This window comes from Talpa occidentalis, unplaced genomic scaffold (genome assembly GCF_014898055.3).
Source record: "Talpa occidentalis isolate TD23 unplaced genomic scaffold, MPIMG_talOcc4v2.1 talOcc4.14, whole genome shotgun sequence".
Lineage (NCBI taxonomy): Eukaryota > Metazoa > Chordata > Mammalia > Eulipotyphla > Talpidae > Talpa > Talpa occidentalis.
The window spans coordinates 67,609,665-67,628,318 of NW_023601433.1; the positions used below are offsets into that span (position 1 = coordinate 67,609,665).

Genomic DNA, 18,654 nt, shown 5'->3' on the forward strand with positions numbered 1-18,654 from the left:
ATGAAGGGTGCCTTGGTGGCAGGTGCAATGTGGTAACATACACCTAAAGAGGTATTATCCTATATACAGTATTGGAAACCAACGTTACCACAATAAAAAAAATAAGGAAAAATTTATAACAAGTGGTTTCTTACAAAAACTTCATAACAAAGGGCCTCCCCTGGTGGCACAGGCGCTTGAGAGCTGCTCTGTGAGGCTGTCCGCAGCCTCTGTAGTGCCAGTTCGATCCCTGCTGGCTGGGGAGGGTCCCACATGGCGCGGCAGACCTCTCCTGTCTCGCTTGCTGCTCCCCTCAGCAGTGTATTTCGTCAGTCTGCCTGTTCTGTTCCCCACTCTGTCTCTGGTGAATCCTCTCACCCACCCACGCATCTGGCCTGTACCCTGATTCTTGTATATATAAATAAATAAATCTTTAAAAACAAACAAACAAAAAACTTCATAACAAAGCTGTGTGTTACAAAATAAATACTTCCTGGGCTATAAACAGTATGCTGGCTGTTGTGTCTTGTATCACTCAGATTTTTCATTACTAATTACACATTCTCTATACTCTTCCCCCCCCCCCAAAAAAAATACTGTGTTGTATATTTACAAGTTTCTAAGAGAGCAGATTTTAAAAGTTCCATACAAGATAAAAAAAATTAAGTGTGGTAATGAATGTTAACTAGACTTACTATGGTGATTATTTTGCAATAAATACACAATGCAGTAAACACATAATGAATATTCTGGTATTCATTATGGTGAATATCAGAAGCTAATACAATGTTATATGTAAATTATATGTACAAAAAGGACATGTCTATGAAAGCAGTGAAATGTAGTATATTCACACTGTCTCTACAGGTGAATTTTGAGCTACTCTGATATTTTTTTCTTCTGTAAATGCAATTCTTTACTCCTTTTAAGTAGTCTTTAAAGGCTTAAAATTTTTTCCTTTAACAATTTTACTTAAAAATGATAGTTACATAAAAATTATATTTATTCATTGATTTATCTAATTTAATCAAAATTATTTCAACAACTGCTATATCAACTTTTATTTCAATCTTAGCTTAATATAACAATTATTATATAACATCCTTATTCCCCAACACATATATCAATCTATCTTAATGTTATCCCGTACCATCCCAAGCTCTTAAGAGTAGTTTGCTTTAAACTATTTTGCAGTTGTTTAGAATATTATTTTGATTTGTAATTATTGAGCTTTTGAATTCAATGATGATCTCCTAGAAACTGTGTTTTTCTATACAGGATAGGTGCTTAGCTGACAGTCATTAATATTCATGGCATTACATTATATGTTCAGTTGTTCATTCTTTTTTCCATTTACTGAACATTTACTATATTCTAAGACACTATATTCAATGCTGCAGGTCAAAAGATAAAAAGGAACAGTTCCTATCCTAAAGTTGCCCAGATCCTGAAGAACTGCAGTAGGCTGAAAAATGGTCCCTTAAAAAAGGACCACATTCTAATTCCCAGGATCTGAGAATGTTTTACGTTACATGAAAAAAGAACTTTGCAGATGTGAAGTTCAAAAACCTGATGGGAGATTACCATGAATTATCCAAATTGGCCCAATGACTCCTTAAAAACAGAACCTTTCCTAGTTATGGTTTCTTCTATCTTCTCAAACCAGAGTGTGCTGTCAGGATAATGGTAGACATCTATGACTTTCAGTATATGATGGGAAATTGCTATCAACATTTTCCTATAAGTTGAATGTGTGAATTGAAGGTATCGTTTAATAATACCTTGGTTCTGCAGAATCTGAAAAATCCCAACAGCCACCACTAAGCAAATTATTCCCTACTGAAGTGGAAATCAGTAGGAATAGATGAAGTGTGGATTTTCTTTGTATGCCTGATGGTGAGCTTGCTATTTTTAAGGGTTATTTTTACATGAGGACCATTGTCTTCTTCAGAGGGTTCCTCTAGTTCATTCTAGTATTAGCAAAGCTCTTTTGTTATTTGAATGACAATGACCCCCAAGGTTTGTATTGCTGAAGAGATTCAGTTTGAATAAACAATGAAAGCATTAAGTGCAATTAAAACAAAAACAAAAACAAAACCTCGGTTGCACTTTTCCAGTTTGACTTGGCTAAATTACTTATTATATGGGTTACAGGAACAGCTTTTACTACATAGCCTCAAAAGCACACAAGTTGTTCAATAAAACTATTTATGCTGTGCATGTGTATACATTTATAGATATGAATTTACTGGGTGTTAATTATAGTTTGCATTGTCTTGTATTGTCTCCTGTGCCCAAATTGGTACCATGTACAACAAATAATCTAGGGAAGTGGAGGGAAATAAAGTCTGAACTAAAACACTCCCAATGGGAGAACATTTTTGCATCCAACACTAATGATAAAGGACTGATAACAAAAATCTGCAAAGAGCTGATGAGACTCAACAACAACAAAGAAAATAATCCAGTCAAAAAATGGGCAGAAGAGCTAAAAAGAAACTTCTCTGAAGAAGAAATGCAAATGGCCAACAGGCATATGAAAAAATGTTCAACATCACTTGTAATCAGGGAAATGCAAATCAAAACTACCATGAGATACCATCTTACACCAGTGAGAATGGCACATATTCAAAAAACTAGCAACAACAAATGCTGGCGAGGGTGTGGAGAAAAAGGAACTCTTCTGCACTATTGGTGGGAGTGCAAACTGGTCCAACCACTATGGAGAGCTGTGTGGAGATTTCTGGACCTACTAAATATAGAGCTTCCATATGATCCAGCAATTCCACTCCTAGGTATTTACCCAAAGGTCACAGAAACATCAATTCCAAAGAGCACCTGCACCCCTATGTTTATAGCAGCACTGTTTACAATAGCTAAGCTTTGGAAACAACCCAAATGCCCAAAAATAGATGACTGGATCAAGAAGATGTGGTACATATACACCATGGAATATTACTCAGCATTCAAAAAAGATAAACACATGCAATTTGCAGCAACATGGATGGCGCTGGAAGGGATCATGCTCAGCGAAATAAGTCAAAAAGAAAAAAAAAAATACCGGATGGTCTCACTCATAGCAGGAATCTAGAAAACTTAAATAAGGGACCAGGAAAATGAATAACTATAAGAAAGTGAAAATCAGAATCAACAAAAAACTATGAAACAGAGACACTTTTGGGGGCTCGGGGGGCAGGAGGGGAGGGATTGGGATCAGAATGGGGGGGTTGCAATTGTATGGGGAATATAAAAATAAAATTTATTATTTAAAAAAAATAAAAAATAAAACACTCCCAATGGAAGTTTTAAAAAAATAGAAATCTCAACTTCATAAACTCAATGAACAAGTATTTATTAAGGACTTAGTATTGCCAGGGACTTTTTAAGGTATTTGGACAGACAACAGTGAAAAAGACAAAAACCCTAACCTCACTGAGCTTACATTCTATAAACAAGATGATAAAGCAAATAACCAATGTTATATAGTGTTAAATAATAGTTTCTTTTGCTGTAAAGAGTTTTAAAATTTGATATAGTCCCATTTGTTTATTTTTGCTTTTATTTCCCTTGTCATTATATGGAGTTCCCAAAGACATTACTGAAATCCATTTCACAGAGAGTTATGCCTGTATTTCCTTCTATGTATTATATAGTTTTAGTTCTTGCATCTGAAGTCTTTAATCCATTTTGAATTAATTTTTGTGTATGCTGTCAGGTATTGGTCTAGTTTTTTGTTTGTTCGTTTTTGATTTTTGCATGTAGCTATTCAATTTTCCCAGTACCATTTGTTGCAGAGACTTTCCAATCTCCATTGTTAGCCTCGGCTATTCTGTCATAAATTAACTGTCCATGAGTGTGCATTTATTTTTGGATTCTAAAGTCTTTCCATTGGTCTGTGGTTCTAATTTCATTCCAATACCATATTGTTTTGTAGTATAATTTGAAGTCTGGGACCACTTGCTTTGATTATTTGGGGTCTTTTGTGGTTCCATACAAAGTTCAGTAATGTTTATTTCCTTAAAGAAACCTACTGAGGGTCTCCCTGGTGGCGCAAGAGGTTAAGCACCGCACTATGAAGCAATCCACAGCCTCTGCAGCACGAGTTCAATCCCCGGCCAGGGAGAAACCCACATGGCAAGGCAGACCTCTCCTGTCTTGCCCTCTGCTCCCCTCAGCAGTGTATTTCAGTCAGTCTGCCTGTTCTGTTCCCCACTCTGTCTCTGGTGGATCCTCTTACCCCCCACATCTCTGGCCTGTACCCCAGTTCTTGTATGCATAAATAAATAAATCTTTAAAAAAAAAAAAAGAAAGAAACCTACTGAAATTTTGATAGCAATTGCATTAAATCAGTAAATTGCTTCAGGTAAGATGGCCATTTTGACAATATTAATTCTTCCAATTCATGAGCATGGAATGTCTTTCCATTCCTTTGTATCTTATTTCTTTTAACAACTTATCATAGTTACCATTGCATAGATCATCCATTCTCTTTGTTAATTCTTAGTTACCTAATCTTTTTGATGTGATTGTAAATAGGATTGTTTTCTTTTTCTAGTTTGGTATTTGCATATAGAAAAAAACCAGACTTTTGCATATTGATTTTTTAACCTGCTACTTTATTGTACTGATTTATTATTTCTAATAGTTTTTTAGTGGAGTCTGGAGTTTTCTATGTATATCATCATGTCATGTGCAAATGGTTTCAAATTTACTTCTTTTTCAATTTGGATTCCTTTTATTTCTTTCTCTTGCAGAACTGCTTTAGCTAGGACTTCCAAAACTACGTTGAATACTAGTGGTGAGAGTAGGGGAAAACGCCTTTTTAAATAATAGTATGCTCAGCTTTTTCTAAAAGTAGCAAGAACTGTCTTTAGTGTTCTATGGAATATTTCTACATACTGATAATTTAGTCGTTTTACATATTATATAATAATACAAATAAAACAAGGCTTTCAAAACAATAATCACTGATATTTTTCAGATTTCCCATTTTCTACTTTAATACTACAAGTTGGGTGATCAGTTGGATAGACCTGGCAACAAATTATCAAAGACAATTATAGTAATTATTCCAATGACTGGAGTATTTTAGTTCTTTCTAGATTTTGGATGCCTCTTAGATTTGAGGAACTTTATGACTCCATGTTGATTTAATCCCTACTCTGATACTGAACTATGGGTGGTTTAATAATTACTAACACAGTATTTTAAACACATGATAAGTACAAGAATCTAATTAGAAAGTGTCAAAGAAAGCATAGAAAATTTAATTACTGCTAAATTTAAGGAAAACCCCAAATTTAAATAATCAGCTTTACATGATAATGTTAACACAGTAAGACAATGTTTAAAACTCACTTTGAAGTGTTTCATATTCAGCTCTAGTCAATGCATCTTCCTTTTCCTTCAATCTTGTTTCTTTATATTTAGCATAAAACTGCCCAGCATCCTTAAAAAAGAAGTTATAAATAAGTTAACTTATTAAACGTATTAAAGTTTGTTTTGATTTCCACATAACTTCATTTATATATTCATTTGAAAAGCAGTCTCTCTGTGTTTGTTTTCAAGTTTTATGATGAACAGAATAAACTGAATAAAAATTTCTCTATGATTTTTCTCTCTTAGAGAGCTGACTGAAGGCCAAAAATTGCTTGAGTATAAATTTAAGTAAGCTCCAGATACGCAAGGTATATCATCTTTCTGTTTTCTTCCATTTTATATTTTCTCAGTATTGTGCTACTGTACAAAAAGCAGAAAAACATTTACAGAACCATCTTGAATTATTCGGTATAGTAAATAATATTATGACTAAAAAAATTATTAGTTCCTTAACTCCAAGAGATTTAAAATTATATGCATATCTACTTATAAAAACTACATGACCATGTAGATACAAGTGAAATTGTTACTCTTCCTTCTGTCATACTTAGAGACCAGCTTTTATCACGGAGGATTGAGGACACATAGTGTACACAAATACTTAGGTGTTAAGACACATGAATAAAATCTCAAGGTATGGCATATATACTAAAAACTAGCAAAATACTTAAAAAAAGGCTATGTCTTCAATAACCACAGACATGGAAAAAAATAATTTGCTGATGTAAGCATATGAAAATCCTGCCAATGGGAAAAAGCAACAAAGGTAATTTTCTACCTCCCCTTCACCCAAACTTCCTCCATTCTATAGCCATACTACTTGCAGTCACCAGAACACCATGGGTTATGCTGCCACATGTCTGTGTATGCTTTTTCCTTTGGCTAGGATATTTTGCTCCCTGCCATTATTCTGATGAACTCCTATTTATCCTTGAAAATCATATTCAGGAATTACCTCTTTTGCAAATCTTTCTGACCTTCCCTGATAAAGTAATTCTCTGCTCTACACTGCTTCTGTATTTGAACACACTTCTATGACAGCTTGTATTATACAACATTCTTTCCTAGAAAATGAAAAATCTGAGATGGGTTACTTGTAAGCCCAGACACAGAACCTGGTATAAAGCAGGCACTAAGTTTTCACTTAACTAGATTGAAATATATGAGAAAGAAATGAAAAGGACTGATGAATGATTGATGTGGAATCAAAAAAAAAAAGGGTTCTCAAGTATAACTCTAAGGTGACATTCCCAGATTGTAAGATTCCTATAGCAGAAAAATCACAGACCACCTGAGTTTAATAAAAGAACAAAATCAACCCTTGGCTCTACCTTGATTCAGATGTAAAAGCATGAATGCGATGATCTAGAATGGGATAATTCTAGAATGGATTGCCTCTTTTCATCTATGACTATTCCAGCTTTCTCTTGGGATCTATATGTCTCTTGGAATTATACAGGGAACTCTTGTATAAGATAATGAATTAGGGAAATAATAGGGCATTTCTAAAATCATTAAATCTATATAATAAAGATGTATCCTTTTTTATTCTTTCCAATCCCACTTTATGTTCCTATCTACTAGGTTTCTAATAGAAGGATTCCCACAGGTTCCACGACAGCTAAATAATTTGAAGGGCACAGAAGGTCATGCACCCAATTTACTCATTTCCCACTCCCCTCTTGCCCAGGTATTTTAAATTTCAACAGTGTTCTGGGTTAAGGTTTTATGGACCCTTAACATTCCCCATACTCCTAAAAGGAAAACCCGATCCTGGAATAGAAATTTTTTTATATTAAGCCATATAGATCTTCTATTTCTTGGTGAAAAAGAATGAGGTTAATAGCTTTTTTTCCAGAGAGTATTCTTTAATAGTAGGGAGATGAAAACATCTAAAAAGTATTGGTTCCTTGAGGTGGGTAGGAAATGTGGCACCAAGCAAGAAAAGAAGGGCACAGATAAGTTGTTTATAAGATGCAAAAGAAGTTAGGCTGAAATCAAACAAGGAGCACAATATAGTAATACGTAATATTGTTATTAAGGAGAAAATTTTGGAGCTAATCAACTTGTATTATGATCTCAGCTCTGAGTTACGTGGCATCCATTAAATCACTTCTCTATGGGTAAAATTTCTCGTCCATAAAACGGACATAATAGAAGAACCTAACTCATAGAACTGTTGTGAAGATTAAATGCATTAATGAATGGGAAACTGAGTAACACCTTGCATACAGCTAGGCCTTATAGGTGTTACTGAGTTTTATTATTAATTCATTGGTTTTCCAAGAACTTATTCTCTGACACATAATAAAGGTGAGTTTTTCTACGTCATACCTCACCAAGCTCCTCCTGCAGAAACCTGTATCTTCTTGCTTATGAATTTTCTTTATCTTACCTTCTCAATGCAAAAAACTTTTGCTGGGGTAAAGCAACCTGTCTTAGTGGTCCTACCAAATTTGAATACTTCTCTCCTAATGTTTCTTCTTCCTGCTACAGCATAGAATTTCACCAAAAAAGACCTCTAAAAATGCGCATTAGATCCAAAACCACACTTGTCTTAGGACTGCAATGCACCCAATCACATTGACCTACTCTGCTTAATTCCAAAAGTTTTAATACACTCTCCAATCTCACTCACTTTTTCTTCTAGAAAAAGGATCCTATCTTCCTTTTGCTCCATTTTTTTTTCACCACAATACTTAAGTGTTCCTATGTTTTTTCTTTTCTTTATTTTTTAATTGTACTTTGAAATTAAAATATGCCCAATTCAGAAGCACTTCTGCTTTAATAAAACCATAATATCAAAAAATTCCACTGTATTCAATAAACTCTACTTTGTTCCAACCATCCAATTTGGTATGCCATTACTTCAAAACACACTGACAAACTAGAATACTTTAAAAGGAAAGTAATTAAGGGTGAGGCAACTTGAAACGGTATCTTAAGGGGTTTGGGGATGAGAAAATTAGGGATCAGCTGAAACTATCATAGAATGTCTTAAGGGTCATTACAGGAAAAGATGATGTAAATTACTACACATGCTTTCAGCTACAGAATTTTGATTTTGGATAAGGAGGAGTTCTCCAATAATTAAAATTATTGAAAATAAATTAAATGACTTTGAAGGTAATATTCAAGAAGAGAACAGGTGACTACTCTTTAAGGTCTGTTATTTGGGAGGGGAAGGAGGTTCAATCATGCAAAAAGGGGTGAATAAGATCAGTTGTTTTCAACCTCCTCTCCCTCATTGTTCATAAGGGGCTAATTCATATGAATACAGATTACTATTAATAAAAAAAGTCTCATTTTTAATCCAAAATAATTTCCATTTTACCTACACAGGAAATTATGTATTTTTTGAGTATATAAATTTCTTATTCACTTTTGTAGATACTATCTGGCACACAACAGAATCTTAATAAATATTTAATGAATAAGTGAATGTTATTAATCTATCAGGACTCTGGACTACATAGTTTAACTCCATAAAGCTGTATTAAAACTATGGAATTTACGGTATTCCAAACAGGATGAGTGTCTGTCCATGAAGAGTTTATAATCCTATGGACAGAACATAAGCAAATGTTTTTACTCTAGAAACTACTTTAAAACACAACAAAATTTCTTGAAAGATTCAAAGCACGTCTGCATAGACATCAAGCAGGAACTTGATATTATAGAACTGACTAAAGTTTTTATATATATTATGGGTATTCTTTGTATATGAGTTCTTGCACAAGGAGACATCAAACAGTTATATTTAGTTATACTTATTTATTGAATTGTTATTGTATGTGTTGTACTTTTGTTAGGCTATATGGAGATTATATGATAAGCATTGCCCTTAAAGCATATATAAAAACAACAATGAACATTAACCAAAAGATGGAATATAAACTACATGAAAACAGGGATTTTCTTTTGTATTTCCAGAGGCTAGAAGAATATCTGGCACACAGTAAGCACTCAATAAATATTTGTTGAATGAATTATTAGAAGAGAGAGAGAGTGGTGCTCACCCAACATTCTATCTGTTTCCCCACATTTCCTTGTCCTCTTGAGATTAGGTGGGGTCATGGGACTAGTTCTGGATGGGCTGCGGATGGAAATATCATGTGTCATTCCAAACCAAAGCATCAAAAACTGCAACCCTCCAGCTCTTTACTCTTGCCATAGTAAGCAAGGAAGTCACATGTTCCACAAGGGACAACTAGAAGATGGTGGACACATAATTATTCTGAGTCCCTGAATTGCTAGTTAGAGCAGAATGCTTATTTTTCTACCAACCAGTGATAGATAATTGTCATAAACTGAAAGAAAATTTTAAGCCACTGGAATTTCAGGATGATCTGCACCTTGTCACAGTCTATCATAAAAAAAAAAATCAGTCTCTCTTGATTGTAATACAAATAGTGAGAGCTATAGTTAGTAGAGAAAATATACAGAAGGAAGTTTTCAGTTTGTCCAATCAGAAAAAGTTATATAAAGATGATGGTAATTTAGCTAAGCCTTGAAGATGTAATATTTCCAAAGTCAGTGAGCTGTGAGATGGAGGATATTCATATCATAAGTCTTTTTTCTATCACTATTCACACGGCTCTTTTAGGTGATAAAACAACACCTTGAGCTGGCATTGTTTGTCGTGTTCTGGTTTACTTGTACTTCTCCATTCGAGCTTCAAAACATTAAACAATGCAAGAAAAACAGAAAAGAAGGGAGTTGATCTACAGTGCTCAAAGAAAAGAAACAGAACCACCTCTCCTAGTGGGAACAAGGAGCATGGAGGAGCTCTGAGGAGAGGTAGCTGCAAAAAAAGATGGAGGAGGCTTCTTTATTTTTGATTGCTTGATAGCACAGATCTCCTATTTTGTTTGAAACTCACAAATAACCTTGAACACAGGAAAAATACCATAAGTACATTTCTAAAATCAGCAAAATCAACTGCTCTGTTATCAATTTGTTTTCTCATTATTTATAATATAGAATTGCATATAACATACAATAAAATAACCACAAAAATTCAGGAAAACTTTCAAATTGCACATCTTGAAGAAGTCAAATTTTTTGTACAGATTTATAATGGTACTGAATTCACAAGAAGTAATAAAATAAAAATAAAGCAGGAAATCAGAACCTATGCCTTTCTTTGCCTAAATAATCAGTAATCAAGGAGATACAAGTCCTAAAATCTACTATTTCCATTTGGGGTAGGAGATAAAAGAGACCACAAAAGTCATCTACTCAGCTCCAATTCAATACAAGAATCCTCCTCAACACTTAAAATAGTTGTAATTGCTTGAATACTGTGACAGGGAATTTAAGACTCGACAACTTATTTACTCATTTTTATAAAGCCAGTTATCCAGCTACTGGAAAAATCTTTCTTAGCTTTTATGTTTCTTATATTTAATATTTATCTACATCTGCTTTAATTTCTACCATTAAACTCAGTTGAGTTGTTTGGGCAAACTGTCTTATCAATCTGAGTCTTTAACTCTTTTCATCCATAAAATATGGTATTGATGAGATTATAGATCTGTAGCACCCTTACTTATTACCTAACACATTGTTGTTTTAAAATCTTCTCTACATCACACATTGACCTATGAAACTCTATATTCTGTCTTTGGACCTCCAAGTAATTGCATCGTTTGCCCTCCTTTCAGAGGACAGAAGGAATGGAATCTTTACCTTATGCTGGGGGGTGTTCTTTCAATTTTCCTATATCCCTTTGTCCTTCTAAAGCATTAGAGTTTTAGCCTTATAAAAATTCAGATGATTTTTCCCATCCTTTAAAAAACTTGTTTCTGTATTCCTTACATAAGGTATGTTTGTGTATAAAGTTTTTTTTTTTTTTTAAGTTATCAGAGCACTGAGAGTAAGCTTCTATGTCCCTTAGAAAATTTTTAACTCTAAATAGAAGGGTAGGCAATTCAGCTTGCTATAAATTCTTCCTAGCCTTTGAGAAGCATTTTCCCTTACTAACTAGCTGTGAATGTTTTGTTTATTTGGATTCTGACAGAGTCTCAGCAAGCAGAAGCAAAGGGGCTAGGAAGGAAGGGCACTGGCTGTGATGGAAGATGACCTCCAGGCCTGTCAACAACCACACCTTTAGAAGCTTCTTTAGGAGAAGCTTCTTGAGAGGAAGGAGCCTGCCATTTATAGATAGTTCTACAAAGCATAATGTTCCCTTTACTCTCTTAGGCAACTTTTTATTTTTTAAGGTAAAAGCCATAGTAATACCGAGAAAATTTCTCTATTTTCTCAGTTACTGCTCTAGGCAACCAATAAATCTTGAGGGAGGTAGGGATATACATGCTGAAAATTTCCTACAAAAACTTAACTGTATTCATATAAGATCAGCTTGGTAATAATATAAGATTAGACTGGGAATTAACAATGTGAAAAACATATAACTTTAGCACTGCACACTTAAGCATGTCTTATAATTTGTGAATTATGTTACTGAGAAATGTAAAATACAGGGTAGAGAGAAACTTGAATGGTGAATTCCCAGAAGAACAAACTATCAAGCAAATAAATTCTGAATATTAAGATTCAGTCTTAATGATTCTAAATTATTATGGACCCAAACACATGAGACTCCCCTACAGACAAGGCAAGGAAAAAAAAAAGTTGTAAGAATTGAGTAAAATATATGCACATAGCATTGACTATATTTCATCGATTGTTTGTTTCTTTCATGGCTAATATATATGATCAATTAAAAATATCCAAGAAGTCCATTTTGGAGGTTAGAAAAATTTCTTGGGGCTACAGATTGAATACAGCCAATACAAGAGACTGGTTTAGATTTCAACAATGTATATTCCCTTCAAACTACCATGAGCACAAAAACAGAATGGTAAAAGATGTATCCCTAGAACTATCCTTTTAATATTGAAAATAAATTCTATCTCAAATAATACAAGCCCCCTGTAGGTGTTGTCCAAGTTCCTTGGTACGTTCAAATTCATATTCCATGTTTTCTAATAATCATTCCAGTTGCATTCTTAGCTACCTAAACACATTTTCTCAAGTTTTCCCAGCTTCTTTGCCTATAGTCATTATTTTACTTTCATCTCTCTACACCCCTACTAACCTATCTATTCATCAATTTATACTCTCCATATTGTTTTACTTTGCTTTCTCATTTGACTTTTCATTTTTCTGCATGTGTGGTACATGAATGACATGAGGCATATTGCTATGTTATGTACATATATCTAAGTATCTTTTCCTAGGATACTTTTTAATCTGGGAAATGTCTGCTATTAATTTAACATTATCAAAAATTTCACATTTATCAAGTATAGTGGTTTTCAGTTATTGACCTCATTTTTCTAATGTACCAATTCTCACAATTTTCCCAATATCTTTCTCAAAGCAAAGGAAACGAATAAAATTCAGGTTAGAGATAATAAGGACCTTCTCAAAAAGGAAAGAAAGCTGCACAGATACACTTTACCTGTACCTTGCCTGATTACAGAACCAGTGTATGCATTTACTGCTCATTATATTACTTTTAACTCTCTGAACAATTTAAACCTATCTTGACAGATATCTGAGAAGGAAATATGATGCTGTCTTATAAATTAACTTTCTATGTCTACTTCTTTTATAGATTACTTAAATCAAATGGTCATACTCAGAGTCTAGAGAGCTGTGCTATTCTTAGGTTACAGTAATATGCTATGTGATATCTTTTTTTTTTTTTTTTTTTAAAGCAATTGTATGAAGTTCTCCTCAGGTCTTTCTCAGTCTTAACACAGTATGATTGTATGGGAATTACTGTATCTATGAAATTATTTTTGTACACTACCTACTACGAAGTGGGCACTTGCCCATCAAGTATCTATTCATCTTTCAAGACTCAATTCAAGTGAATTCTCTGAAATTTTCCTTGATTATCCTAAATAGAGACAATTTTACTTCTCTGAACATCTATAAAGTCCTTTATATCACATGTGAAGTTTATATGCCATAGCACAATTATTTTAATTCCTGTGTTACACTTCAACCTAACTGTAAGATCCTAGGAGGTATATTTATGTCCCTTAGAGTACCTTGTTCTGATACGTATAATGCATTTAATGAACTGGGTAAAACTATTTTTCTAAACATAACACCAAATCAAGTATTATATACCAAATATTGATATAACTATTCTCATTTGTAATTTTTTGGGAGGAAGATAAAAGAGAATTTAGGTTAATGAAGCAAGCAATAAGAAGTTTGCTTAGAGATCTTAAATGTCAAGTAATCAATAGTAAATTTAGGGGCATAAGCTGAACCAGAAATGCTACTTTTGCAAATCCTATTGGACAAACATATGTATAATAAAGGAATGGGTCTTAGAGGAAGAATAGAAGAAGTTGGAGATGAAGAGTTGTTGATATGCCAAGGACAAGATTTGGGTACAGATTTTGCTAATGTGGAGGGCATTTGCTGGAAGTCGATGAATTTCTCACTTTTAGTTTGGAACTGTTCTTATCTGTTAGCTATATATGACACAGATATTTGCAGCTCAGTTTTAATAAACTTTTATTGAAGTTCAAGAGACTAACGCATATAAGTAAAACTCCCCTATCTAATATCTGCTCAACTGGATGTTTATATAAGTTGGTTGTGTTAGTTCTCAAAACCTGTTTGTGTCAGTAATACCTGTTACCACAATTACATGATTCAATTAAATATTATATGAAAAACATGAAATGTGAGTAGAAGATGAAGCTGTTTTTTATGAAAACCAAATGGATGCTTGGGAAAGCTCAATACACGAGTTGCTTAAAATGTTGTTAACTGATGTAAGTAAGTTAATTACGAATGACTGGGGGAAATCATAAAAATCTCTAAGGATTATGCAATTACATTGCTCAAGTATCTAGTTTAACACTTCTTTAAAGAAATCATATGGAAATTTGTTCTTAAAGGCACCAAGATTATAGGGATGGCTTATGCAAGAAGAGGATTTTTTTTTAATTTATCTATTTTTGCATAGAAGGAATATAGTGTAGGCCAGAGGTGCCGGGGGTGAGCAGATTTACCAGAGACAGAGCGGGGAGAAGATCAGGCAGATCTACTGAAATACACTACTGAGGGGAGCAGTGAGGAGACAGAAGAGGTCTGCTGTACAATGTAGGTCAGCTCTCTGACCACATGGGTTAGCTCCCTGGTGGGGGATGGATCTCAGGCCATAGCAATGATAGCACTGAGACTTAACCCCTAGGCCACCAGCAAGGCCCAAGAAGAGGATTTCTATTTAAAAATAAAAGAATAGCTCTATACCACAAAGTTGTGAATAAATGTAAAGAACAAGTTTAAAACATTTAAGGTGATATATACCACTTTTTATATTTAGGGCTCTGGTAGGGTTCTTTTTTGACCACTTTTACCAATTGCCAATCCAGCTGCTTTAGGTAGGATTTCTTCTACTTTCAATAAAATATTTAAGATCTTATAGAATTGTCACATAAAAACTTCAATATTATAGATAAGGCATATGTATTCATATTATACAATTTTATGGTGAAAGAAACAAAGATCACTGCAGACTGGGGGGGAAAAAAAATCAGACAACAAACTAATCCTAAGAGCAAGTACTCAGTATTGCTTTGCTGATGCATTTCACAAGCTATATGTCTACTAACCTAAAATACTTTCACACTTGGGATTTATATCACTCTACTATATTTCACTGTTTTGTTAGTGAACATGAGAAAAACTAATTTCATGTCCACAAAATAGATTGAAATATTGATATTTGCTTTCAAAAAAAAGGAAGTGTTTTATTCTTCCTGGAATGCATTTATCAAGAAGAAGTAATTGGAACAAAATTTGAAAACTAGATATACAAGGGCTTTGAAAATTTAATGTCTAATATCTCAGAAATGACAGAAGAGGTACATCAAGTAAAAACTTAAAAATTCAGTGGTTTAAAAAAGCAGTTTCCAAAAGGACTAAAAAGTCCTTATAGAATTCCCTACTTTCATATTTCCTAAAAATGTATATGATGTAAAACAACATGTAATCATACTGCAAGCAGATAATTTAAAATAACAACTTGTATACCTAAGCATTCTTAACATATTCATTATATTCTTGTAAACTACCTGTATGCTAACCAAGAAATATATTAGTTCTACCAAGTAAACTTCATTTCAAATGACTCAGATTAAAATTACAAATTTTTCAGATTGATATTTTCTGTGACATTCTATTTATAATGCCTCATGTCTACACTTTTTAATTCATCTACACGCTAATTTGTCTATTCTACAGGTTCTAAAGCTGGCAAGAAATAATCACTCCTGAAACAATATTAGAGACTACGTCCTAAAATATATTTCAGTCACATCTTCTATATGTTACAAAATCTTACTAAATCTTAATAATAAATAGCATATAAAAATTGTGGGCTTTTCTTTAAATAAACAATATAATGTGCCAAACAACTTATAAGTTTCTATAATTACTAAAATTCTTCCATTTTTCTGTATTAACTTTAAAATATATGATTATGTAAGCAGTGACTATTAAGATGAACTGTTTGGATAGAACTGGCAAATAACTTCTTAGAGGCTAGAAAGAAACACACTAGTGATTTTTTAGTTTATTTTACCTTCAAATATAAAGTTTTCATTATGAGAGGAAAAAGAATAAAATGTAGAACTTTGTTCCTCAAATGATTAGGAAAAGTGGCTCTGATAAATGAAAAAAAATGGTTAGAAATTAATTGGCTCTTTAGTTTTTCTAAACATTTATTTTCTGAAATGAAACATTTCCTCCTCAAAGTGACAATCTCAAAGAACCTCAAAATTTTACACTAAAACTATTAAATGTACTTTGAAACACTGTTTCTGTGTTTGGGAAAACTCTCAAACCAGATGCAATAATTAAAGTAGCAAAGCAATATACTAAAATATGCTTTGCTTGATATGCTAAGTAAAAAAATTAGAAACTGCCACATAAATACAGTATGTATCCATATTTTATTGTTTAGTCAAAACTAACTTGCAAGAGAAACTTTGATCAGTATAAGACAAAATATCCTCATACCTTTAAAGTTGTAAATAAAATGGAAAGTAATATACATTTTTGCATAACTGTACAGATGCTTTTGTAAGGGTTTTTTTTTTCCCATTATGTACTTAAACACTACTGAAATAATGGGTGACAACCTCTTTGAGTCCTGTTCTTTTTTATTAGATATGCTTTAAATAATAACAGCAGATTTAATTTTTTTTGCTTTTATATTTGTCCTAGAGAGCATTTTTTCCATTTTTCCTCTGTTAAGGAATTCAAAGGTATTCTAAAAGCAATATATAAGATAGTTATGGGACAAATAGCTAAATAATTTTAGAATTATTCTAAATTATGTTTTCATTTATAAAAACATTATTCAATTTGATCAGTTTTATGAAGTACCCACTGTATATCAGCATTCAGAGAGCAGACACAGGCATACATTATTTCATGAATAATTAAAATGGAGGATCTAATATTATATGAAAGAGGTACATTTTACCTGGAGTAGATGAGGCAATGCTTTTAGTGTAAGGCAAAACCAAATTCCCAGCTTGCATGGAAGCAAATCATGCCATTGTGGTTTCATCAGCACTCTATAGGTGAAAAAAAAAAAATGAAAAAAAAGAAGCAAAACATAGAGTGAAAACTGGGAAACAAGATTTTCATAAAGATCATGAATTCTTTTTTGCATGGCAATTTCAATCAAAAAGAGAAAATTTTCAATGAAATATTTATGACAGTTATTTAAACTCACATAAAACAGAGTAACATAGCAAATATAATATATATTACATGTTATATATAGACATCTCTCTATATATAATATACACACTGTATATGATATATATGTCACATATACATTATATATATATAGAGAGAGATAACTATACATCTATCTATATGCACATATATACAGATAGATATTTGGATCCTAGCCAAGTTATAAAGATGAAACAAAAGCCCTCCTTCTAAACTGGACTTTTCATCAGTTCTGCAAAATGAATCTTAAACCTTATGATTACTTCAGCTATGAAAGATTAAACATCATCAGAGTGTTTTCATGTGCTGACAAGCAGATATGAAGACTGTAGCATAAACAAACCAATACATAAAAATTAATGTCATTTGCAGTTCACTGAAGTATTACTCACTGATGTCATCAGAACCAACTCCCACCACCAGTTCACCCGTGCACCATCACTATAGTCCCTGTGCTCTTCCCTCCCCTGTTTTGATCCCTCTCCCTTCCCCCCAATGCAGAAAGTCTCTGATTTATAGTTGCCTGCTAATTGTTTTTTTAATTTATCGTTTTTTCCCCAATCCCTTACTTGGTTCGCCTATATTCCTCCTATAAGTGAAATCATCTGATATTTTTCTTTTTCCTTCTCACTTAAGAAATGGTGATATTTTTTTGAGTGTACTACATATCACTGTCTCTCCACAAATAGCTCCTCAGTTAAACACTAAAATGAGAGATTCTCGTAGTAATACTTTGCTTCTAAAGTTCAGTATAAACATTTCAAAATACAAGAATTTGGGGGTTTAATTAACTAATTGTATATTAACATTTTACAGGTAGAAATTTTGCTTAGAATTTATCTCATAAATGATGGCATATTTATCAGTCTTATAAACTTACCACAGATATAAATGTTAGGATATTTGAAATGAATATATATATGAAACTGAATGATAGTAAAGACTTGTTAAATAGTTTCACATTATGAAACATTTTTATATGCTCCTACCTTTCATTTTTTTCAGAAGCACCAAGTTTTGATATATCCACACTCTTGCTGCCTGTCTTTTTTTTCTTTTCTCTCTTTTTTCTACTAAGCAGTTCATCCTTAATGTGGAAAGAAATAAAGAAATATGGTTACCAGCTATCATTAACATGTACTCTTCAAATGTTATTAAGAGTCTTCTGTGAAGGGTAAACATCATAGAAGAACATTTATGCAAATGTATGTAGGGTGCAACATGATTAGGTAAAATCATCAATCTTTAACAATAACTGTTGCCATGGCATCAGTCCTTAAACACACATGAAGTTCAGAACTGTCAGTCATGTGTATCTCCATAGCAATCAAAGTTTTCTAATAGAAAGCTTCAACTTACTTTTTCTCACTCATCCAACTTTAATAATGTCACTTCAAAAAGAATGATTAAACACTGATAAATGTCAGATTATCTTTAGCATATAAATAAAAATTCATAGCAGAATAAACTATGTAGTATTGTATTAGACTAAGAAAAATACAATTTTTT

At 32.9% G+C, this 18,654-nt stretch overlaps 1 protein-coding gene across 2 annotated transcripts in view; it reads right to left on the reverse strand.

Annotated features, from left to right (window-relative positions):
* The window catches only part of DNAJC1 (DnaJ heat shock protein family (Hsp40) member C1), a 123,790-nt gene that overhangs the window by 52,154 nt on the left and 52,982 nt on the right, over positions 1-18,654 (reverse strand). For both annotated transcript variants that reach the window (XM_054695137.1, XM_037510694.2), the window contains exons 5-7: positions 18,135-18,232; positions 16,886-16,979; positions 5,338-5,428 (exon numbers count right to left, since the gene is read on the reverse strand). In XM_054695137.1, the coding sequence (XP_054551112.1) occupies positions 5,338-5,428; positions 16,886-16,979; positions 18,135-18,232 (283 nt within the window). The remainder of the gene's footprint in view (positions 1-5,337; positions 5,429-16,885; positions 16,980-18,134; positions 18,233-18,654) is intronic.